This window comes from Chaetodon auriga, chromosome 5 (genome assembly GCF_051107435.1).
Source record: "Chaetodon auriga isolate fChaAug3 chromosome 5, fChaAug3.hap1, whole genome shotgun sequence".
Classification (NCBI taxonomy): domain Eukaryota; kingdom Metazoa; phylum Chordata; class Actinopteri; order Chaetodontiformes; family Chaetodontidae; genus Chaetodon; species Chaetodon auriga.
In genome coordinates, this window is record NC_135078.1 from 14,211,649 (window position 1) to 14,236,148 (window position 24,500).

Consider the following 24,500-nt stretch of genomic DNA (forward strand, 5'->3'; position numbering starts at 1 on the left):
TCTGGATCATTGTCCCCCAGGAGATTCAGCCTCTTATATTCTCCCTCTCTTCCTAGTTTGCGTGTTATCATGTCTCTCTCTCCCTCCGGGTGATTGTCTGTCTTTCCGATCTGTGTGCTGTCTCCTCTATGTTTGTGTGGCCTGTCCTCTGTTCAGGCTTCCATGGTGGAGAACAGGTTGTGTGACCTATCAGTGTCCTCCTGGATCCATACCCTTCATTTATGTTTAACAAGATAAGATAAGATTGCGTCATTATCTGTATACACAGTCATGTTGTTGTTCTGTTCCTCTGTTTGCATGTCTGTCTGACAGAGATGGATCCCTCCTCTGTGGCTCTTGACATGTTTTGTAAAGATCTCACATTGACAAAAGCCTGTAACATATTTAACTGCTGCACTTCTTGAAAGTCACCTTGTTGACCCTAAATCAAACACATAGACTTGACCCATATGTGTCCAGTAGATGGCGTACTAATACACGATATTATGAACTGCAAGACAATTACTCCCACAAGGGTGGATGTGTAGATCAGACTTTATTCCATCTCTTTTATTCTCTTTTGTCTTTAATTTGAAGAATGTTAGAAAGTTTGACAACACAGTTTTACTGTACAATATACAACAAGAAAGAATGTATTCTAAAAAAAAAGAAAACTTCTTAATTCGTTTATTGCCAAATCTGTAGTAATAGTAGTAGTAGTAACAATAATAATCATAATCATAATAATAATCATTGTCAGGCGACTCTTTTCTGTATTTTAGAAAAACCTCTTAATTAATTAATGCTAATGCACTTGTACCAACGCTTTCTATCACTTAACAATAGTAAGAGAATAGAACAGCATGTACAGGAGACGAAATTAATGTCACAGTCGATTTGAACACGTTGCGACACGCTAACATTTCTTCAAGCGTCGTTTTTTTGTTTCGTCGGTTTTTTTCGTCATCACATGACTGAATCGTGTCCTGACGTCATCACCCTTCACGGAAGTCAGCAATGGAGATGGTGGCGGCCTCGTCAGCCTAGCAGCAGGAAGAGGATGTTTGCTTCCAGTGAAAGGATAACATCGCCTGTTTGTAAGCCTTTATAACAGAGTAAACTGCCGAAGAGTGTTTCTGCTGAGCCTGCTGGGATTTAAACGCCACATTCCCTCACCTGGAGCCGGCCTCTGTGAGCCTGAAGCAGGGCGCTGGAGAAAATGTCCCTGTTCCAGTCGGCACTGGATTTCCTAGCCGGGCCCGGCTCGTCCGGGGCAGCCAGCCGGGACCAGAATGATTTCGTCGGGCAGGTCGTTGAGCTCGGTGACATGAAACTGAGGATCAGGAGAGTGATCGCGGAAGGTGAGATGGTGTAACGTTACCACCACGAGAAATGTTGGAGATAACGTCCTCGGCGGTTAGGCATGCTAGCTAGCTGAACGAGCTAAGAGGCTAGCTTGGCTGACATACTTCGACTCTATGATAAAAGCGATTACAGCTGCAGAGCTATGAGTCACCAAGTTAACACCGGCTGATAATTTGGTTTCGTCTGTGTCTAGTAAGCATTAGATCGCTTTCCAGTTTGGGATGTGTGGAGGTGACACAAAGACAGCTTTAACTTTGAGCTTGTCTTGTGCGTTACCATCTTTTCTTGTTCAACTGTAACGTTACCGTACAGATCACCATTAAGTTAGATCATAATAGAGGGGCCAGGAAGGCATACCGGGACTGAATGGAAAAATCACCGATGACTGTGTTGTTACCAAAACCTCTTACTCAACAGGGAACGTCAAGGACTCATTATTTGATGTTATTTACACAAACAGCCCAGTCTAAGCATCTGCAGAGCTTTGCGGGATCCTCTCTTGTGACGTTAGTACACCTTCCTCACTGATCCCTCCGTTTGTGAAACATTTATTCACGTGTTTCTAACTAGGGCTGCGAAAGAAAGACAGGTGGACAAGAAAAGAGGCGATGTGTTGATGAAACCTGGTTTTTAAATTCCCAATTTGGTCCTTGAAAAGTCAGCATCAGGAAAGTGTTTTTTTTGTCCACATGACCCTTATGAATATGATTGTCTTTGTGCATTATGTTTGATATTTAGTTTTCTTGAGCAAGTTGAAGATACATTATCTTATATATATACATATGTAAGCTTAAAAAACACAAGTCTCCTATTGTCTCCTCATCAGTTGCTGCAAAATTATAAGGAAATGCTCATTTCAGCAAATGTGGTTTATAATAAGGTAATAATAAGGTGTCAGAGATTGAATCTATACCAGCTTATTTGTATGCAACAACACATCTGTGTCTGATCAGAGGACATTTGTGAATCCACAGATCAGGCTTCTTCTTTGTGGCACTGATCGGGGATTCTTGATCTTGTTGCAAAGCAGCCAGACAGCCTCTCTATAATATCATATATGGTTCGTCACAACCCTGATTAAGTTCACCACTTTGTGAACACATGATTGTGTAGAGGATGTTACTACAGGGGCTCGGGAACACTTTGTAAAACCGTTGTCGGTAAACACGGGTGGAAATGAAAATGATTGCATTTTATTTTTAATGTGTTTTTTCACAGCATCCCAACTTTGTTGGAATCAGGCTTGTATTGTCTTAAAGTACTTGTTGTAGCAGATGGTAAGAATCAAGATCGCTTTACACCAACCTCTGCCCTTTACAAGCATCCTGCTGTTTGAGAAGTGTCTCTGTTGTGTTTCCTCACCAAGATCTTTCGTGAGCGAACACAATGAACGGCTGTTCTGTTTTTTTTAGAGTCGTGACTAGTTTGTCTGTCTGCTGTGCCAGCCACGTGGGCAGATAGACAACAGTCATTCCACAAGGATGTACTTGAGTAGCCACATATTACTCTCGGATCAATTTGAGAAACCGCTCTGCTGTGTTGGTCATGAAAGAAAGAGTCACCACACAAGCGGTGACTGTCACCATGAGCTCAGTTACACAACCTGAAGAGGAAGACTCTGTCCTCTTCAGGTTAGTGAGGCAGAGATCACATCTTCAAATAGCTAAACAGGTTTTCTGTAACTGTGGCAGCTGGATGGCCTTTCCTTTCTTTAGGCTTTTGTGATCTCCTCTGAGCAGGTTGACAGAAGATAAGAGAGGTCTCTTTATTCAGAGCTAGAGTGGCTAAGCCGTGCTTCATTCCTTATGTATGCCTGTAAGTACTTAATACAAGTGCAAAGATTATACCCAAGTAAAATTTAATAAGTTTTGGTATGATGGAGTAGGATCTCTACCCCCATTTTCATGAATTAATTTATATTATGAATGGATTGGGAATTGGAGCTCAGTAAATGGAGCCTTTCGAGTTGCCTTGTGCCAGCACAAAACAGAGGAAGGCATGTGATCCCTGCAGGGAAGGGTGTGCGCTCTTCAAGCAATTTCACTGCCTCTGCATATAAATGCTGCTGTAATAGACAGTAAAGGATGTACTGGTTTGATAGCTGGCTATGCCTTGTGCTAAAGTAGTCTAAAGTTCAGGTAATGAGCTTAAAATGCAGGTAAACTCTTGATATTTCATGCTTAAGGCATGAGGTCAAGTGTGACCATCAGGGTGGGCAATCTTCCCAATCTTCCCTTCATTCTGGTTTTCACACAGCAAAGTAAGGCTGGTCGTTGATTTACTCATCACTATGGCAACCTCCCCGTGGCCTTGTTTGGACTGTGACTTGCTAAATACATTTTCTTGTGAGCACAAGACAAACCCAACAATTGATTTACTGCAAGAAGTGAATGATGGTGTATTGATGGATAGGAATTACTTCTGATTATGTATTTGTAGTTACTGTAATGATTCTCATGTTGCAGCAGCACACAGACCAAGGGCCCATGTTAAGCTCTGGGCTCTCAGTAGCACTGATTTGTAGAACTGTAATTAGACTTAGAGCGGTGTGGTGCCGTTCTATAGAAACGTATGTGACGTCTATAAAAGTATGTCCAGCTGTATGTTTTTCAGCCAAACGTCACAGAACATCCTTCCAGGCCAACTGATTCTCCTTTCTCCCCACTAGCTGTATAATTATTACTGCAGCAGTGCCCTTACAAGCTCCAGTTCAGCTTTCAGCCACACGTTCAGTCAAATGGTTTTTACACTCAGCGGTGGTCCAAAAGTTCCAGACGTGAGCTTGTGACAGAACGTTTTCCTGTAGTGTTCTTGGGCATGGCGCTTAAATTGGCTGTTCAGTGGCGAGCAGATAAGGCTGTGGTTATTCTTGGCAGCTGCCATGTTTAAGTGTTCATGGGTGTGTGGAGCAGGGCGTTGCTGGAGGTTTGAGGGCTCTCAGTGGTCACAAGATAAAAACTAAATGAATTCAGTTTCCTGTGGAATGAAACGGGTTGTCTGGTGTTCTGTACACGAGTGCAATTAAAGATCAGCTGTCGGATGTGTCTCTCAGATATGTTCCCTTTATTTTTGACCCCTTTGTCTTTTAACAGCTGATTGATGATGATGTGTTTCATAGCTTCAGAGTGCATGTGCTGTTCCCCGTAAATGACGCCCTGGTTGTGCTCTCTTTTTTTCTCAGGTGGATTTGCCTTTGTGTATGAAGCCCAGGACATGGGCAGTGGTAAAGACTATGCCCTCAAGGTAAGATACAGGTGAACCCGCTCAGAACATTTCACCTGTTATTGCTTGTTTCACGTGGAGCCACTCGCTGCTGTGCCACTCAGTATTGCCCATTGGTTCATTGTGGCAATGTCTAGAAATGATTCACTGAACCTAGAATGCAGTATGCACCATGTTATTACATATGACTGTACGTTAAAATCCAAGTTGGTGTGACCCTTCACAGTATTATTGAACTGTTAAAGGGCTAGGATGTACGAATGCGGGCAGCTGCTTCTGCTGCTGTGCCGTCGATCGTACTGCTGACGAAACGTTCCTTGAGCAGGCTGTTATTTGGAGACCGACAAGTGTCAAAGAAATCTAGCACAGTTTTGATTATGTGGGACCATCTGCTCATACTTTATTATTCTGTCCATGTTGTAAGCGTACCACTGAACTATGTAGGGTTAAGATGCTCTGTGTTGTTATTTCAAAAGATCAGACATTAAAGGTCCAGTGTGTAGGATTTAGTGGTGTCCAGCAGTGAGGTTGCAGATTTGCAACCAGCTGAATAGTCTTTGCCTCACTCACCCCTAAGATGGTCAAAAAAACACAAGAGGCCCTCTTTAGAGCCAGTGTTTGGCTTTAGAAACATGGCGGTGCACCATAGAGGACTCTGTCCCTCTTTAGAAATGTTGGGCTCTAAGGTAATGAAAACACAACAGTTGTTATTTTCAGGTGATCATACACTAATGAAAACATAATTGTGAGTATTATAGTCAGTTTCTCCCAATAGATTCCCCTATCCTGTTTGATCTGGCATCGAAATCAGTTTTCTCATGTTCACAGCAAACACTATATAGCCTGTTTATTGATGCAGTATGCTGGTTCAGACCTCTTAAGTGTATTTCATAAAAAGATGAAGTGTCACCTGATCACAGAACAGCGACAACCCAATGGTCAAGTGTATGTGTGTGTGTGTGTGTGTGTGTGTGCATTTGTTTCAGAGGCTACTGTCCAATGAAGAAGAGAAGAACAAGGAAATCATACAAGAAGTCTGCTTCATGGTATCCTTTATTGCTTCCAGACCCTCATGAAAAGACAGGTTTTCTTTCTTATCCTCAGTGAGGGCCAGTTCTATTTTGGCACATAGTAAAGGATGACATGTGACAAAGGCAAGTTAAACTCTAACCCATGACTTCACAAGAGTGTGGAATGTGCCTCCAGCATTGCTTACTGTCATTAATAGATGACTTTTATTTTATTGGCAGGGCCACACAATGCCAGAATGTGCAACTAATATGTATTTACAGTGCTTAGATTTGTATTAGCACTGTGGTTTCACAAACACAGAGTGCTGTGTCTTATGTGGTTGTGTCCTTAAAAGCCTGTCATTTGTCTAAAGCACTGTGCTGTGTTTCTTGTTCGAGAGGAAGGGATGAGCGGGGCAGAAAACGCATAATTCTCACTGTGTTTCATTCACAGTTGCAGGGCTCCGTGTTTGTTTGTTTGTTTGTGTTGCCTTCATGCTGATTTCCTGCCTGCTTCCACGCCGTGTGGAAGAAGGCATAGCATCATCCAAGTGATGACAAATAGTGCCGTGCAGAGCATAACATGAAAGGATAGATGCTTTTCCATCATCACACAATATGTGTCATCCTATGACACAGCCCTACACAGATGTGCTATGCAGTGGCTGCCATGAGGAATGAAGTAAATGCAGTGAAGCATCCATTGAAGCTCAGTGTCTCAGTTCCAGTTTTCATCCGTGAGAGAACTGTCTGTGGAGGGAACTGACAAACCTTTTGGCCGGCAGCTAGAAAAGCTGGGACATCTCCTGTGCAGTTGGGCAATAGTTGTTTCACGCCAAATAGCACGTTGTGGAGTCACAGGCCATTTGTAAATGACGCACTGTGTTCCTGGTTCTGTTGCAACATTTTGCTTTAGAACTAAAGCCTTGAATGCTGACGAGGCAGAAAAATGAAGTGAATTCTTCCCATCACCCAGCCATAATCTCTTCCTGCTTGCACTGTTTGTCCAGCACACTACAGCACAGTTTCAGAATAGCAATCACTCTTTTTTGGTTTTGGTTTAGATTTCTGCAGTGACCAATGATTTTTGTCATCCAAAACACCCTGAGGAGGCTAAACAAGCCACAGGTGAATCTACCGTCTTTGTGGCCAGGGAAATGACTGACCTGAAGCCAGGCTGGACGCCTCAGTCGTGTTTTTTTGCTGCATGCTCCTTGACCTGCCTGCTCTATAGAAAAAGCTGTCGGGTCATCCCAACATGGTTCAGTTCTGCTCTGCCGCCTCCATCAGTAAGGAGGAGTCAGACACCGGACAGGCCGAGTTCCTGATCCTCACCGAGTTGTGTAAAGGTAAATTCACACTTTCCTGCACACACAGACTTCTCCTCTGTCTGAACCTCTTTTGATTTCTTCACCACTGAATCAGTACTTACTCAGTCATCAAACTGAATTGCAGTACATCTGAGTTGTCAGATCCATTTCCAACTAACTCTCATGACCCTCGTGATGAAACGACTTCCCGTCTGCAGCCTTTCCACTTCCTGCTCTACTTCCTTTCTGTTCAGTCTGACTGTTCATCTACAACAGACTTTGTTTTCATCCAGCATTGTAAGCCACTCTCTACTTACCCTTGAAAATGAGGTATTAGCGTCTCATATCTTACGTAGCTTCCTGCAAAAAAAGGCATGTGGGTGCTGACTGGTGGGTTTTCATTCATTCATCTGTCTGTATCTCTCCTGCCTCAGGTCAGCTGGTGGAGTTTATAAAGCGAGTAGAGCAGCGGGCTCCTCTGTCATGTGACACCGTGCTGAAAATCCTCTACCAGACGTGCCGCGCCGTGCAGCACATGCACAAGCAGAAGCCTCCGATCATACACAGAGACCTCAAGGTTTGTCATGGCGTGGCAGTCGATGATGAAGTGTCCGCAATATGAGTGAAGCACCTCAACGACTACATTTTGAATAAGATACTGCAATTTAAAGCACGACTTCAAATTAGGGGCTGTTATGAGTACTAATTAAATATGTATTGACTGATGTGCTAACCCGCTGCTTTCTTGATGTGTTGCAGATTGAGAACCTCTTGATTAGTAACCAGGGCACCATCAAGCTCTGTGACTTTGGCAGCGCCACCACAGTGTCACATTACCCCGACTACAGCTGGTCGGCACAGAAGAGGTCCATGGTGGAGGATGAGGTACACTCACTCACTCACACACACACACACACAAACATCAGTTAAGGTTCATCTCCACAGTGTTATCCTTATGCAATACATTGAAATCCGAATTTCAGCCAGTTTTCCATGAATGCATCTTATATTCTCTGCTGAGAGGAAAAGGAACAAACATTCAGGTTCACAGTGGATCAGTGGCAATACTGGCGTCATGGTGTTGGGCAGGAACCAGAACCCTTTGATTGAATTAACAGCTAGAGGTCCAGGAAGCGCTGATCAATCAGGTTAATTATATTTATGCCATAATCACAGAGACACACACACACACCCACACACACACAGGAGCTTTGCCATGGATGACCTCAGTATGTGGGTCCCCAGTGAAGCTGGTTTCTCAGTGTAATGACCTGTGTGACAGCTGTTTAGTTTCGATGGGAATAATTTGTTCCTGAAAGCACGATTAACCCTCTGTGGGGACAAGTAACACTGTGTCCTTTTCATGACGAATAATCAGAAAAAGATGGTTTTCCTCAAAGCTTTTTCTTAATTTCATACACGTCTTTCAGACAGCAGACCGGCAGTTGACGATAGCTGTGCGCTTAGCTCAGGTTTTATCCACTGCAGTTGTGTTTGTGTGTTTAGTTTGTGTTTTTTTTTTTTGTGCGTGTGTAGATCACAAGGAACACCACTCCAGCGTACCGAACACCGGAGATGATCGACCTCTACTCCAACTTCCCCATCAATGAGAAACAGGACATCTGGGTGAGAGCTTTTACCTTTTTTATTGTCCGCCCCCCCGATGTCACAGCTCATGCAGGACCAGTCGTGGTTAAGAGTTTCCTGTTCTTACAGCCAAGCTAATGTCTGTAGAAGAGACAGTTTTTAAACTAGAAATTCATGTTATTCTTCTGTCTGGGAAAATGCTGTTTCATGTTTTCAGGCTCTATATAATAGGTATTTCCTTTAACAGAGGCAAAATAACAACAGTGACTTGTCATACAAGACGCACAACAGAAACACAACGGCTTCCACAAAGCCTGTTGAAGCTGATTATTAAGAGTCATTACACTCACACATCATTTTCTTTTCTGTTCTTTGCTTTAGAGTTTATCGTGGTCTTTGTTTTCTCCTCTCTCCCACGCAGGCCCTAGGATGCATCCTCTACCTGTTGTGTTTTAAGCAGCACCCATTCGAGGAGGGGGCCAAGCTGCAGATCGTCAATGGAAAATACTCCATCCCTCAGAACGACGTCAAATACACTGTGTATCACAACCTCATACGTACGTACCTTCGCTCTGCGTCTGCTTCTTTCTGCCTGACTGTCTGTTTTTCATCTGTCCCTCCAGGTTTCTTCTGTTCTTGTCACCTATAAGTCACAGCTGTCACCACGGCTCAAATTTACTGTCAGTTTAACCAACCAGAAATATGTTTAGGATTGAACTTCTTAACATAACGTCCATACAGACACGGCGGAGACAAATACCATGGCCGCACTACCTGCACCTTGTTTAAAGCTTATCTAATTAGGTTAAACAGCTCCACCTGGTGGTCAAGTCAAGTCTGTCCTTTTCCTGCACACAGGGACCCTAAAATCTGATAATTAACCCAAAAAAACATCTATGAATTTAAATAGTGTTTACCTTGGTTGTTGGGCATGTGACTACTGACAGATTGTTACTAATTAATCATATGCACCCTTTATTTCCATAGTTTAGGTAGTATTGTTGTCTTCCGCATGAATTGCCTCCTGTATGAATCCCCTCCTCCTCCTCCTCCTCCTTCTGTCCAGGTTCCATGTTGAAGGTGAACCCGGAGGAACGTCTCTCCATTACAGAGTTGGTCAACCAGCTCCAGGAGATAGCAGCAGCACGCAATGTCAACCCTAAGTCCCCCATCACAGAGGTGGGTGTACACACGTTAGTGTTCCACCGCGTTAGATTTAAGAAGTGGTACTACAGTAAAACTGTGCTGTGTTTAGCACCTAGACATGTTTGGTGACGCGCTGCGCTTGTTGGTTTCGTGACTGAGGTGAAAACAAACAGATAGATGGAGCTAAATTATGGCTGTACCTGTTAAATGAGTCTACGCTCTTAGCCAAGAGACAAGGGGAAATGCATTTGAAGGCGTCTCCCGCCGTGAAGACCTTGTTTCTCCTTCCTCATAAAAATAGATTTGATACAGTAGTTGATTCGTTTAAGACTTTCCATTCTATTAATGAGCAGGGGTGGGTCACAAGTTTCTCTCATCTCGGTCTAAAGTGGCTTCTGCGTCGAGCATCAATGTTCAGTAGGTGACAACTTTGGCCAAGTGCATTTCAGAATAAACAAGTCGATTGGCTGAGACACAGAGACGCATCCTCAGTGTCTGCCAGCCTGTGAAGAGGCTATTGACAGGCCGACCACACGGCTCCTTCCGCTGTGTGTGTAATGGTGTCCTCAAATTACTGATGTGGTTACACTTGTTCAGCCTCACATATAACCCGGACACACACACACACACACACACACACACACACACACACACACACACACACAGTGGCAGGCTCAAAGGAGTCTGTATTCTCTTTCCCAGGCTCCTCTCTTCCCAGCTGGCATGCTCGTAATGGGTCCAAAGAGACACATAGAGGTGGAAAATGGGTGAAACTGAAATTAAAAACAAGCATGAAGTGATGCCAACGCTTCAGTGGTTTCGTGACTCTAAAGGCAGACCAGGGTTTTTTTTTCATCGACCACTCACAGTAGCTAATTCAGCACAATCAGATTTAAGACTTTAGCCAGGGTTTTGGAGTAGAAAAGCATTTTACCCTGCAAGGTGGCTGACCATGACCAACTAAGCAGCGGCAGCCTCTTATGATTCTTAGCACAAAGCCACAAATCCTGGTGCTTATCACCAAATCCTCAGCCGCAGTTGTGATTTATAGTATGTAAAGCTGATTTCAGTGTCAAAAATCTCCAGGTTTACCGTTGTTTCTTCCAACAATGTGTTGATGCACAATGATGTGTATCTGAGCCAGCGTGTGCATCCTCTTTACATCACAGTTAAAAAGAATTTTTGAAATATTTTTTCTCTTTTTTGGAAATTATACGCCTGTTACCACTGTATGAAAATCAGTTTTTCCTGCACTTTAGTACAGCGGACACTTGAGTTTTCCATCTTATTCTTAGTCAATGCAATTCCCCAAAACAAATAAGTAAACTGGAGCAAAGAGTTTTTCTGTTTCTCAACCAATTTCTTACCAACCTGAATCCTGACAAGGCTGCTGAATGTGTGCAGAGTGAAGACAGATTTGGTGATCGCTGATCTGATTAAGGTTAAGAAGGGGCTTCTCTGCTGGACATAAGGAGAGTATAATCCTCCTCCTCCTCCTCCTCCTCTCGCAGCACAGACATATGGAGAGGCAGCCTGCGAGATGGAGCAGAGAGGAGGAGAAAACTTATGAAGGAAGGGAGCAGAGATGGAAGTGAAACACTGAGAGGGAAATAAGTCAGAAACCCAGACGCAGAGGCTGTCTGGACGCCTCAGCGCAGACCCAGACAGACAGTCCTGATCTGAAGACGACTCTGTCCAGCACGTCTGATGCGAACTGTTTTTAATCGACTTTTTGGAATTCGGTCGAAGTGATTTTACATTTAAGGACGAGACTTGTCTCTTAACACTCAGGATTTGATTGTTGCTCTTTTTCTGTTCCTCTGTTTGTGGTCCTCTGACGGTCTCTATTTTTATTCTTTGTTGGCAAAGGTTTTTTTTGTAGATGACATTTTTTTTTCCATTTCAAAGGATTATGTTTGTTTTTCTGGTGATTTTCTTTTCTCTCTCTGTTAAACTCTTTTTGGTTGCTGCTCCTCGTTCGTATCTTTAGGCCATAGGACGTTTTTTTGTTTGTTTTTTTGGTCAGCTTAGCTTCCATTTTGTTGACCTACCTGTTACAATGTTGACTGCGTACTACTGTTGGCGTCCAGTGTTTGACGGCTATGAATGTCTGCAGCTGCTGGAGCAGAACGGAGGCTTTGGCAACAACGGAGCCCAGCCGCCCATGCAGATCCACAACGTCCACAACAGCGCAGGTAAACGTTTGCCTGCCATTGTTATGCTTTCTGTGGAGGGTTCGCAGCTTCGTTTTTGTTGACCTGTTTTTAAAAATGAAATTTGAACAGCTCATTGATTTGCTGAAGAACAGCCCATAAGCTCATAAGGGACCCCAAGCATTTCCATCAATTTGTTATGCTGCACTCCAATGAAATAACTCATGTTAATACTTAATAACAGCCATAGAGCTGCCCGATAAATTGTGCCTTTGAGGTGTGATTGAGAAAGACTTTTTTTCATAACCCGTATAGTAATTCTCCGTCAGCCAGAAACACATATTCACACAAGTGTACACACACTCTCACACACCACCCACACACCACCCACACACCACGCAGCTCCTGTAGAAGGATTTTAATGCTGTGAACACAAGGCTCCTCCTCAGACTGACAAATTCAGAGTTGTTGTCTTCAATACAATAATGCATCGTGCAAGCAGAGGTTGCACATGATCATCGATCAAATGGTAACAACAAAGTGCACCCGTGTTAATATTTACAAACGCCACATAACGAAAATCACAGTATATTCAAAGGAAATCCACAATGTATAGACAAATCATGTCCCCCAATAGTTTGCCATCACATATACTACCTAAGAGAGGCACCTGTGTCTGTTATAGGGGGAAAAATCCCACCTACTCTGCATTCAGTAGCAGAACATTTGCATTCCATTAAATCATGATAGATATGTAAGGAAATATCCCAAAATGGTGAAGTTTCTTCCTTTCAGTTTCATTTCTCTGTCATTTTGTCTACTTGGTCATTGTGTTACTGCTTCAAAGCCTGCACATAATACTCTAGTCACACTGTAACCCACTAACCTCGACTGATCCTGAGCAGAAGCCTGAGTTCGTAAGTTGCTTTTAGTATTGGTCTGCAGCAGAATAGAAAGGATGAAGCACAGGATTGATTGCCTGCCAAAGCAGAGGGTGCTCGAGAAAACAAACCGGACAGCCACAGACCACATATTGGTATTTGGCACAATGACTTTTGGTGATTTCACACCCGACAGTATGTCTGAAGCAGACTGAAGCAAAGCGTGCAAGCAAATCTGTTTTGGGGTTATTTGAATTAAGATTTTTAAGAGCACAATCTGATCTGATTTCTTTTGTTAATCTGCACCTTTTCTCTAAATGAGCATTATAGGCTTGTCATTTTCCCACCTATACACGCAAACAGCCATGCACACCCACACGCAGGCTGCATACCGTCCATTAAGAGGATTTCTACACAGCCAGTCAGCCATCTGTCGAAAGGCAGAGTATGTTTGCTGTTTCCTCTGAGGAGTAACTCCAGTCCTCCCGTCCATTCAAACTATCCGGCCTGAGCAATAAATGATGTTGAGTCGATCTGAGCCCTCTGCCCGGAGCCGGCGGGCAGCTGGGAGAAACTGATTTTATCTGATGCATTTACCTCAAAGTACAGCAAACAATCCCTTTGGATTGCTTGTCTGCAAATGTGTCATATTTCTATCACACCCACAGGTGTGTACGATCCTGATCAGGCGGGCAGCGGCCTCCTGGATATCTTACGTGGAGGAACAGAGCGCTTTCTGACCAACATAAAAGACACTTCCTCTAAGGTCATCCAGTCTGTAGCCAGGTAAGGTGCTCCAGCCTTGATACCGTGATTATTGTTTTGTCATATTCCATTTTCAGGTGTACATGTTTCAGTTGTCATGACAGTTCAGTGAGCACTGATTGTGCTTTATTTGTGCATCGTGACAGTTTTTCCTCATCTGGCATAGCATGTGTGCTGAATTGATTTCATGACTCCTATTATGTTTGTTTGTTTGTTAACTGATGGAGTCAACTTTTCACATTTTGCACTGGCTGCTGTCACTTCACAAATGCCTACTTATTTCTTGTTTAACCTACACAGTTCCACCACCGCATCACCTTTGGTAGTCATCACAATTTTGATGATGTGGAAAGAATCCGAGAAAACTGTAAATGTACTGTACTGAACGTATGCGTATGCTCAATTCAGGCATCCACCAAATGGCATAGCAGCTTTCTAAACATTACTGATTGTCAGTCATCGTGTGTCATTAGAGTTGCATCAACCAGAAGTAAATGTAGGTGACTGCATACTGCAAACTGTCTATGTAACCATTCATACTCATACCCCAGATTTACCTTATCAAAGGAACATTTTGCTGCTTTCCAGTGGTTTTCTGCTCTGATGGCATTTACGAATCTCCCAGCAAAAGGCAAACTTTATTTCAGGTTATCTCCAATTGTAGTTCTTTCAGCAACACCAGTCATTGTTGATGTAGTCGACAGGCGGCCTCTGTGGCTGATGCGTTTGAAAGGGTTGAAAATAAGCAAAGTGTTCCTTCAGTAGCCGCTCTATCCACACCCAAAGTTCTGATGTTTCATTTGGTTATCCTATCATCGGTTTGTTCCATTTGTTTGCTCGTTTTGTTTATTTTTTGTTGTTTCCTTTCTCTGTCCCAATCCCTCATGGTCCCACTATGTGTCCATCACCTAGCAACCCAAGGTAAATATGGGTCGGTGAAGTGCGTCAGCTCATGTGTTGCTCTGTGTGCTCCTGTAGTTTGTGTTTGATTTAGAGGAATAAAAAGCCTACTAAGCCATTTGCCGTGCTGTGTCCGTCATCACAGCTTGCTGATCCTAACATCGCACATTCAATAATTCAGTTGAATGAATGCCGAGTGTGACATGAATGGACGAATGAGCATCGTTTTAGGGGTGAATGGAAGAGGGGAGTGATTAGAAAATTACTCATCAGCGAATGACAGACATGCTGGTGGTAATAGCCTCATTACAGCCCCTGCATCATGTCGTCTTTGTAAAGCTAAATACCAGAAAGCAGTGCAAATGCAACATCCCTCTGGTCTGTTAAAACCGCTGGCTTCATTTAGTTGCCCTTGTTATAGCCATCATATCATGTGCATGTGTCATTTGTAAGTCTACATCAGTGTTTCTCAGCCTTTTTTTCAGACAGCCCTGTAAGAAAAATTCAAGTAAGGCTACTTGAGTACCCTTACTTGAGTTATTATTATTATTTTTTTTTTTTCCGACTTAGTCAAGCTACAGTCTTTATATGTACCCCCATGCAACTTCAGAAGTACCTGGTGTGCAAGTACACCCAGTTGGGAATCACAGGCCTGTGTGAATGATTGAATGAATGAATACATTAGAGGTAGTTTGAAGGTTTTAATATGGCTCCACTGCTTACTAAATCACCATTTCAGCTACGTCTGTGTCCTAACCAGCATCACCTGTCTGTCCTGACAGCATACAGATAAAATTGAGTGTCATCGGTGTATATAGATATTTATTTGTCATTTACAGTTTTGTGTGTGTGTGTGTGTGTGTGTGTGTGTACTAAATTTTAATTTTGAATGGGAAGCATATTACATCGCTTTTGCTGTAAAATCCAGCCTTTCTACATCAATGAAGTGCCAATGATATAACACCAAGGGTTTGCCAGATGCATGTGCTACATTAAAGACTCAGAGGAAGGATATACTGGGGGATTTATTTAGTCTAATTTGCATGTTTGTGGGACAGCCTTTATCAAGGCTGTTTAAAAATTCTGTATTGTGTGGTAGCCTGGCGAGAAATGCCCATTCAGGCATTGGACCTCTCCATCCTGCAACATTGTAGTTTAGTATATCATAATACAAAGCTTTCTTGTTTCTGAACCAGTTTGCATTACCAGGATGTTTTTTTTCATGTTGTGATTTCTTTTTTCCTCCCTGTTATGTTGTATACAAGCTCCTTTTATAAGTGTACTTGCAATTTCTCTTCCAGCTATGCCAAAGGGGACCTTGATATTTCATACATCACCTCCAGAATAGCAGGTATGCATTACACCCTCATTGGCTGCTGATTTTTTTAGGAAGAGATAAACCTTTGATGTAAGTTACACATGTTTCTTTGTATTTGTTTGTGTGTGTGTGTGTGTGTGTGTTTATGTGTGTGTGTGTAGTCATGTCTTTCCCAGCAGAGGGGGTGGAGTCAGCAATAAAGAACAATATTGAGGACGTCCGCCTGTTCCTTGATTCACGTCATGCTGGCCACTATGCTGTCTACAACCTCTCCAGACGATCATACAGGCCTTCTCGATTCCACAACAGGGTATGAAGTGTGTGTTTGTGTCCCCCCTCTCTCAATGTCAGCCATTGCTGTGAGTGGATAGTGTATTTACTCAGCCACAGTGTCAGTCATGTTTTTCTCTATTTGGTGCTGACTTACATAGTTGTATTATTGTTACTGTATTTTGCTCTGAAGTAAGGCTATTCTTTCAGTTTCCTTTGTGCAGCTGCACTGGATTCTTGTATTCAGGTATGTGTGTTTGTGCATGTGGGTGTGTGTGTAGGTTTCAGAGTGTAACTGGCAGGTGCGTCGTGCTCCCAACCTCCGCAGTCTCTACAGTGTCTGTAAGAACATGCATCTATGGCTCAAACAAGACCAGAGGAACATCTGTATAGTACACTGTCTGGTAAGTACTTCTTGCATGCTCAGATGGGATGAGAGGAAGTCAAGCCCCTGACATAAGTAGATGATAAAGAGAAAAATGGGACACCTGCAATATCTTTAAATGCTTCCTTCGCCTTTTCTTTCTGTAGGATGGCAGAGCAGCGTCAGCGGTGGCAGTTTGCTCTTTCCTGTGTTTCTGTCGCCTTTTCACCACAGCCGAGGCAGCTGTCTACATGTTCTCAATGAAGCGCTGCCCACCTGGCATAGCACCCTCACACAAGAGGTAAATGCAAAATATCAGCTGTAGAAGAGGAGGTTGATTTGTGGATTCATGGATTCGACCCTAGAGTCAAGGACTAGATCCTCAACAGACCTTAAAGGATTTCTGGTGTTCGTTTCAAGCTTTTACCTTCTGATCGTGATCCTGATTTTAATTGTTGCAGGTATATAGAGTATATGTGTGACATGATGGCAGAGGAGCCCATCATCCCCCACAGCAAACCCATAATAATTCGCTCCATCATCATGACACCCGTGCCGCTCTTCAACAAGCAGCGTAATGGATGCAGGCCGTTCTGCGAAGTTTATGTAGGAGACGAGAGAGTCCTCACCACATCACAGGAGTATGACAAGATGAAGTAAGTTGAGACACACACAAGAATGTCTTTTAGCTGTTCCTGGATAAAAGGAGTAAAAAAACTGTTGCTATTTCAGTTATTCATCCTCTCTCTTACACTTTTTCACTCTTTCCAGGGATTTTAAGATGGAGGACGGGAGAGCAGAGATTCCCCTCAATGTGACAGTCCAGGGAGACGTACTGGTGGTGATCTATCATGCTAGATCTACACTGGGTGGACGCCTGCAGGCCAAGGTATACACACACACACACACACACACACATACATACAAGGTTAAGTGCTGCACAGATCAGTTGTTAGCATGTTCTGTATCTCAACAGTTTTCGAACAGATACAAGAAAAATGGTGAATATGGACAGAACACTATAAATGCCATGCTGTTTTTTTTTCAGATGGCATCCATGAAGATGTTTCAGATCCAGTTCCACACAGGTTTTGTCCCCAGAAATGCAACCACTGTCAAGTTTGCCAAGTATGTCCAAAATTTTGAGAAATGCCATTTACTAATCAAGATCATTGACACTCAAAGCATCACATTTCTTGTTTCCTGCACAGTAACATCAACAACAACAGATTTGTTGTGTTTTATTTCACTCTTTCTCCATAACTTCCTCTTTCCTATTGACCTGTTCCCTCATCAGGTACGACTTGGATGCCTGTGACATACAAGAGAAGTACCCAGACTTGTTCCAGGTTAACTTGGACATCGAGGTGGAACCCCGAGACAGACCCAGCACCAAGACGCCTCCTTGGGAGGGCTTCCAAACCAAGGGCCTCAACCCCAAAATCCTTTTCTCCTCTCGTGATGAACAGCAGGAGATCCTCAGTAAATTTGGTAGGTGACATTACCTAAAACAAAGGAATAGGAGTGTTGGGGTTTGCTGGGTGTCTCCATCCATCTGTCTCTCAGATCACCTACTGTACTGCTCATTGAAAGCATGTTTTTCGACAGTCAAATGTACATACAAACTTAACATCAAACTCTGATCACTCCAGGTAAGCCCGAGCTGCCTCGTCAGCCAGGTTCCTCAGCCTTTTATGACTCAGAGTCGCCCCAGCCGGCACAGACCCCAGAAGGCTCCAATGCAGCAGAGCCAGAATCTCCTGTCAGCACCGATAGCAACGCCAACAACTTCTTCCAGACGCTGGATTGGGAGGGTACTGCCCCTATTATTTCCTGATAATATTTCGGATTTAAAATTGCTTGACACTAACTAGAAATCTAAGGCTTTACAAAGCAAAGATTTCTGGTTACTGTCCTCCTTTCTAAAAAAGTGTGTTGAAACTTTTTTCCTGCACTAATCCCAGACAAACCATAAACCCTTCTCTGACCTCTTCATTTAACACCCCTCTCGCTGATTCAAGAGTAACATCAAGTGCTGTAAGAGTTCCTCTGATCATCTTCTCGTATTTGTAGATGTACGTGGCCCTCAGGATGGCCCAGACAGTCAAGGAGGGGGATCCATGAATGACCAGGAGGATCTGAGTGATCAATCGGAAGGAGAGTCGTACTCTTACTCTGCCCCCGGTGGGGAGCCACTGTCACGTGACACAAGCGAACAGCTGTTTGATGCTGACTTCCAGGTGGGGAAAATCGTAGAGGGCTGATTATGTCAGATTATGCCATGAATACGCTATGACTGCCTTCATCATGCACCCTGACTGTGTTCTGAAGTAGAGCCAAAATGATTTACTTTCTTCCTCCGTCATTCCATTCACTTCTGTTGTTCCTCGGTGTCCCCCCAGACCTCGCCTCCTGCAGCTGAAGAGTCTCCTATCAGTGACACGGCTGACCTCTTGGGGTTGAACTCTGACCCTCAACCTCCTTCCACATCCTCAACCTCCTCCACTGCTCCTCATCAAGGGCCCCAGGGAGGAATGAAAGCTGCATCCAGCAACAGTGACCTCCTCAACGACCTGTTTGCACCCTCTGCTGGTCAGACAGGAGCAGTGCAGGAAGACTTGTTCTTCAGTGGACCAAGCAGTGGGGCTACACCAGACTCAAAACGTAAGGGTCAATACTGAATAGGTGCAGGTGGCATTATTATTATTAAAAACTCTTGAGTTATCCTTAATGCATCTTTTCCTCCCTTGCTGTGTCTGTGTTGCAGCCATGGGCGACCTGTTTGATCCATTTGGGATGGGGTCTGGCTCTGGTGTTGGCTCCAGTGTGGGATCGTCTAGGCAGGCCTCTGGCCCGGACCTGTTTGGAGACTTGCTGGGCTCGGATAGTTCAGCCACCAGTGGATTCAGCTCAGCTCACAGTAACCCCACTCCTGCCTCCAACACAAGCCTCTTCAACCTCAGTAAGTGCATCGGCTGCTGTGGTGTCACTCAGTGTTATATCCCACTGCTCATCATATCTCACCTTTTGCTTTGAGAAGATGATTGATTAAACACATCATAATCCGGCTCAGCAGCAACAAACATCCCTACACTATTTTGAAATCTTATCTTATCACCTCTCATCTACAGTGTGGGTGTCATATTCGTCCCTCTGTTGATATCCTGCAAGCAGTGGCTAATGGCAGCACGCAAAACAAACCTAACTGGTGATACTTTGGTTGTTCATGTCTTAACAGATAAGCTAGTGAATGATACCCCTAAGATGACATCATCAGCCAGCCATCCAGACCTGCTGGGTGGGTGGGACAGCTGGGCAGCTGGCAGCACCGCTAGCATGAGCACAACCACCAGCAAACCCAAGCACACCAACACAGGTAGGTGTAGGAGTGTTGTGTAGGGGCTGACGGAACGTTTACTGAGCACTACGGTTTGGCAGTTTTGTGGGCAGCCTTAGAAACTATGAACCCAGAAAATACTATCTGACATACAGTTACTGTGTCTGCAGCTTCTGGTGTGCCATCTATGTCGAAGGCCAAGTCTCAGACCTTTGATCCTTTTGCTGACCTGGGAAATCTGGCATCCAATTTACCAGGTAAGACACCCGGTCAGATATGCAGTTGTCTGTAATGGTGCCTTTAAAAGAGGAAAAACTTCACTTATGAAATTGTAATTTCATAAATTTGACTCAAGTTCCCATCATCCCTCTGTGTTTCTTGCAGGTTCCTCTGGACCTTCTTTTAGCACAAAGGCTCCTTCCTCCTCCGCTAAGCCTCAAGCCCAGCCCTGGCAGTCTGGAAGACCCACCTCAGCCCAGAACAAACCTTGGATGTCCGGATCAGGATCTGGCTCCACACCTAAAGCACCCCCAGCATCTCAGCCTGCAGGCACTCAGCCCACCAAGCCCAACTACAACCTCAACTTCTCTAGTGTCATTGGTGGGAGAGAGGAGAGAGGAGTCCGTGGGCCTGGATTTGGTAAGAGACCCTGAGTAGAGGCTAAAGGATGAGTTACCCAAGTTGTGGATCATTTTTATATTTTGATTTTTCAAAATTGTCACTTAAATGTTACTCAAATATGGTTGTCTTCAACCAATACAAAAGAATAAATTTGATTTTGCAGAATGAGTTGTGTAAAAATAAATTTGATTCAGCACAAGACAGTTCCATTCAGTTTTTAATGGATTTCTCCAGTCTTCAGGCTTCCTTGCGTTTAATTAAGTCTATTTGCATCTTTTGATTCCCTCACATCAGACCTTCATTTCTCTGTGCTGTGTTGTAACTCAGGCCCCAAGCCGAAAGTAAAGGAGGATGATTTTGAGGACTTGCTGTCGACTCAGGGTTTTGCCTCTCGGCCTGATAAGAAGGGACCAAGGACCATCGCTGAAATGAGGAGACAGGAGATCACAAAAGACATCGATCCACTTAAATTACAGGTAATGAATTAAACGCATGTACATGTTACCCACTGAAAGCAGACTGAAGGGTCTTTGGATTGTTAGAATAGCAGGGTGAATCTGGTTGGAAAAAGTGAAAAGAGTAGTGCTAGCCTCTCCCATTACCATCATACCTGAGGCGCCCTTGAGCCAGGTGGTATTACTTGCCAGCAGGACTGCTTAGATCTACCCAACATGGCACCTTTTGACAGGTGATACCCAGAGCCGTGCCTCACAAAGTAGCCTCCAGGTGCTGACGAGTGTTGGTGCATTTTAGTAGTGGTCGTTAAGGTTTGTTGTATTGTCATCTTGCAGATTTTGGACTGGATTGAAGGGAAGGAGCGAAACATCCGAGCACTGCTGTCAACCCTGAACACGGTGCTGTGGGAGGGTGAAACCCGCTGGAAGCCTGTGGGCATGGCTGACCTGGTGACACCTGAGCAGGTGAAAAAGTACTACAGGAAGGCTGTGCTCATTGTCCATCCAGATAAGGTACAGTATAACATGCTGCTTTACAAGGCAAAATTGAATGCAGTTTATCATAAATGCTATTTTCAGCATAATTTACAAATATTTCAGCTGTCGTCTTCACTGCTCTGTATTCATTTGTAAACATATGCACTCTGCAGGCAACGGGCAAGCCTTATGAACATTACGCTAAGATGATCTTCATGGAACTGAACGACGCCTGGTCAGAGTTTGAGAACCAGGGATCCAAAGCACTCTTCTAAAACCCTGGTCTGGATCCCAGCTAGACCAGACCAGACCAGACAGGACTGGATTTGGCCTAACCAAACATGGGTTAGACGGGGCCAGATTGGACAGGACTGAGCCCACATTGGGCCTTTGGGGGCACAGAGCCTCTGAGAGGTGTCCTCTCTACCATTCCCTTCACTCCCTTCGTCCTTCTTTACTTTCTTCTGTTTCTACACTCATGGAAAAAGACATTTTGCCTCATGTCCAGCTGTAGTGAAAATCTCCTCACTGGTTCAGAACGAGCCAGTTGAATAAACATTGTGATAGGTCTTAAACTCACTGCCTACCTGTACGACTGCCTGAGTGGTGCTGCAAACATCAGGAGGGAGGAATGGGTGACAATCACATGAAGAAGAGATAGTGGAAAAGAAATCAGACAAACAAGGACTTTTAAAATGACTAAGCTGCTTGCCATGACAGCAGTGTTCCAGTAAAAACATGACATGGCCCTACACTAATAAAACGCCGGTAGCTTTTGGCTGCTAAGTGTGTCAGCTGTGCCTTTTGCTGGCACTTTTGCAGACAGCCATTTATTTAGCTGACTGGTTAAGAAAATACATAAATAAAACTGAACATGGCTTTAAAGTTTTCCACATACCAGTTTGCAAAACATTTGAATGTTAAGTTTTTAAGCTTGTTGCCTCAAAAAATTATTGCTGATGAATCTTGGCACGTACCAGCCAACCGCGACCAATGGACAAGAGGAAAAAGCCCTCTATCCTGTCTCTAATGCAAAAGTAGGATTAAAACCTCCCCAGGATGTTGAAACAAGGTAAATCTGTTGATAATACCCAGTAATACTCTGAAGAGCCACTGCTGCACCTTTTGGGATCAACACTTGGTTGGGTTTGCTCTTGAGCCGTTTCCTCCCCAGAAAGACCAGACTATTGCCTGCTGAACACTACTAGTGCTGCTTCTACCGTCACAGTTACTGCTACATACACTCCTCAGATTGATGTTAAAACCTGCATCCCAAAACTTCGGACATCCGGAAGGAGCTGAACCTGTTTTTAAGCCCCATATAAACCCGAGCGGGCAGTCTGTCGTTATTTGAAGTGCTCTTTTAAATCCACCCACTCAGGCTATACTCTGTAGCTAACAGCATGTTCCCTCCACAGCAAACCTCGAAACACCGGGAGGTATGTGTGTGTGTTTGATTTCAAACCAGGGTAGTCCACATGGGTGGAGGGAGGGGGGGGGGGGGGGGTTCTTTTTTTTTGTTGAAGTGCTCTTTTCTTGTAGCAGAAACAGATCAGTCTACCTGCCTGATTACGCTGAGCGGAAGACTTCCTGCCTTCCCAGTGCTCACACAGCTCATTGCTTTTGAGCACCTCCATCATCACTGTCATTATTAACCCCTCTCTTTGTCTCTGGAAGCTCCAGCGGCCCCAATTCAGTGGACTTTTTTTTTTTTTTTTGACATTGCGTAGGAGATCAAAGTGAAGGAATGAAAAGAGAATATGGTGATTTCATTTGGTTTTACTCTTTCTTGTGTTATTTGTGTTCATCCTGAGCTTTGAGCTTAATCATCACTTCAGTGTAAATATAGAAATATCATCCATCAAGTGGCTTTACTGAGATTTCAGCCTGGGCAATTGATTTGTTATTGAGCTTCATGTGCACTGCATGCATGCATGCGTGCGTGCATGTGTGTCTTTCAGGGGGAAGGTCAGAAAACCTTGTTGGACATCATGCTTTCTTGTCTGCAATCACAGTCTTTTCTCGCTTACTTTAATTTTTTCAGCCTCTTTGACACTTTTTTTTTTCTTGTCTTTTTTGCTTTTTTTCTTTATTTTTTATTTCACATTTTACCTCATGGACCAATCAAATCACCTGTTTTCTTATTTATTATGATGTTTTTTGGGAGGGTTGGGGGTTATAATGACGTGTATTCATGCATATTAATGGCACGGGTGAAAATTTTCAGATAATATATAAGTGGAATGTGCTGAGTGCAAGAGGCACAGTTGGTTGATCACAGTGAGTCTGTTTGTTGCTGTTTTCATTCCAAATCATCTATTATTAATACGAATGTGCTTTTACAAATATATATCCTCTCTGTTGTTAAGTAGTATGTGTTTATCATTTGTTCAGTCTGTCTTTTTGTTGTTAGTTTTTTGTTTCTTTTTTCCTCTTAAGGCAGAACTGAGGTTGTTGCTTCTGTTTTGCATTTTGACATTTTGTTAAAATTCCAACACGAGGGGCCAGTAAACTGAAGTAAGGAAAAAAAAATTAATCAACTGATGCTTGAAATTCAGTTGAAACTCTGACAGTATGATCATAGTATAACAAGGAGGGATTGCAAAACCACATCGGCAGTGTTTACTGTACCAAATTACATCATACTAATATGAATGTAGATTTCAGTGCAAAAACAAATAATTAAAAAAATCTTTTGATCTGTTTCATTGTGTTTATTTTGAAGATTTACGGTGGCTTCACATTCATGACCTGCTACTTTTTCAGAGCTAGAAACCTCACAGTCAGTGTGCTTTGGCACTGAATATGTTTTTTTTATGCGTCTCGTTCCAGCTCTGGCTTCGATCATCCTCATGTACCATTTTGTTTGGGCCCAGTATGTGTTAATGATTCGAACGAGTAATGACTTATCAAATATTGATTACATTTAAAAAGAGAGTTAAGACAAGTGGGTGCTCCCACCAAGCCTGAAGATAAGTGGAGTATTATGGTCTAAAAATATAAAGTTTACTTTATGGTAATGGTTTATGAGCAATTCAGTAACAACCCCATTCTATACCTATGTTCCTTTTAATGATTAGAAAGCCGTATATGTGACCTGACAGACAAACTTAAGGGTTGAAAGACTTTGGTATGTTATTGTAAACAGCACTAAATGTCACTTAGTTGACGCCTTTATTCTTTGTCTCTTTCAGCAACTTTTACTATTAAAGTATTTTACAAAGGGTTGCATCTTTGAAAGTTATCAAAAGATTTTGTTTCCACCAGCATGGAACTGACCTGGAAAATAAGGCCTAAATCTACAGTTTTTCCTCCTGTCTGTGTAATTTCTGAGTGAAAT

At 43.4% G+C, this 24,500-nt stretch overlaps 1 protein-coding gene across 1 annotated transcript; it reads left to right on the forward strand.

Moving 5' to 3' along the window:
* The first annotated feature begins 991 nt into the window (after positions 1–991).
* On the forward strand, positions 992–23,864 carry gak (cyclin G associated kinase). The gene is made up of 29 exons (XM_076730803.1): positions 992–1,340; positions 4,526–4,587; positions 5,553–5,612; positions 6,811–6,925; positions 7,321–7,463; positions 7,646–7,771; positions 8,423–8,512; positions 8,895–9,030; positions 9,540–9,652; positions 11,736–11,814; positions 13,322–13,439; positions 15,620–15,669; positions 15,798–15,946; positions 16,188–16,310; positions 16,438–16,571; positions 16,732–16,926; positions 17,042–17,159; positions 17,319–17,398; positions 17,568–17,761; positions 17,923–18,084; positions 18,344–18,510; positions 18,673–18,934; positions 19,038–19,232; positions 19,509–19,646; positions 19,778–19,864; positions 19,992–20,246; positions 20,556–20,704; positions 21,020–21,196; positions 21,334–23,864. Exons 1-29 carry the CDS (start codon positions 1,199–1,201, stop codon positions 21,433–21,435), a joined length of 3,921 nt encoding a protein of 1,306 aa, XP_076586918.1. The 5' UTR covers positions 992–1,198; the 3' UTR covers positions 21,436–23,864.
* The last annotated feature ends 636 nt before the right edge of the window (positions 23,865–24,500 follow it).

Excerpts from the sequence above, each read along its gene's own strand:
- gak (XM_076730803.1), top strand. The coding sequence starts at position 1,199 with ATGTCCCTGTTCCAGTCGGCACTGGATTTCCTAGCCGGGCCCGGCTCG. Across the intron at positions 9,031-9,539 it reads TGTGTATCACAACCTCATAC|GTTCCATGTTGAAGGTGAAC; the intron begins GTACGTACCTTC and ends CCTTCTGTCCAG. Across the intron at positions 20,247-20,555 it reads AGTCCGTGGGCCTGGATTTG|GCCCCAAGCCGAAAGTAAAG; the intron begins GTAAGAGACCCT and ends GTTGTAACTCAG.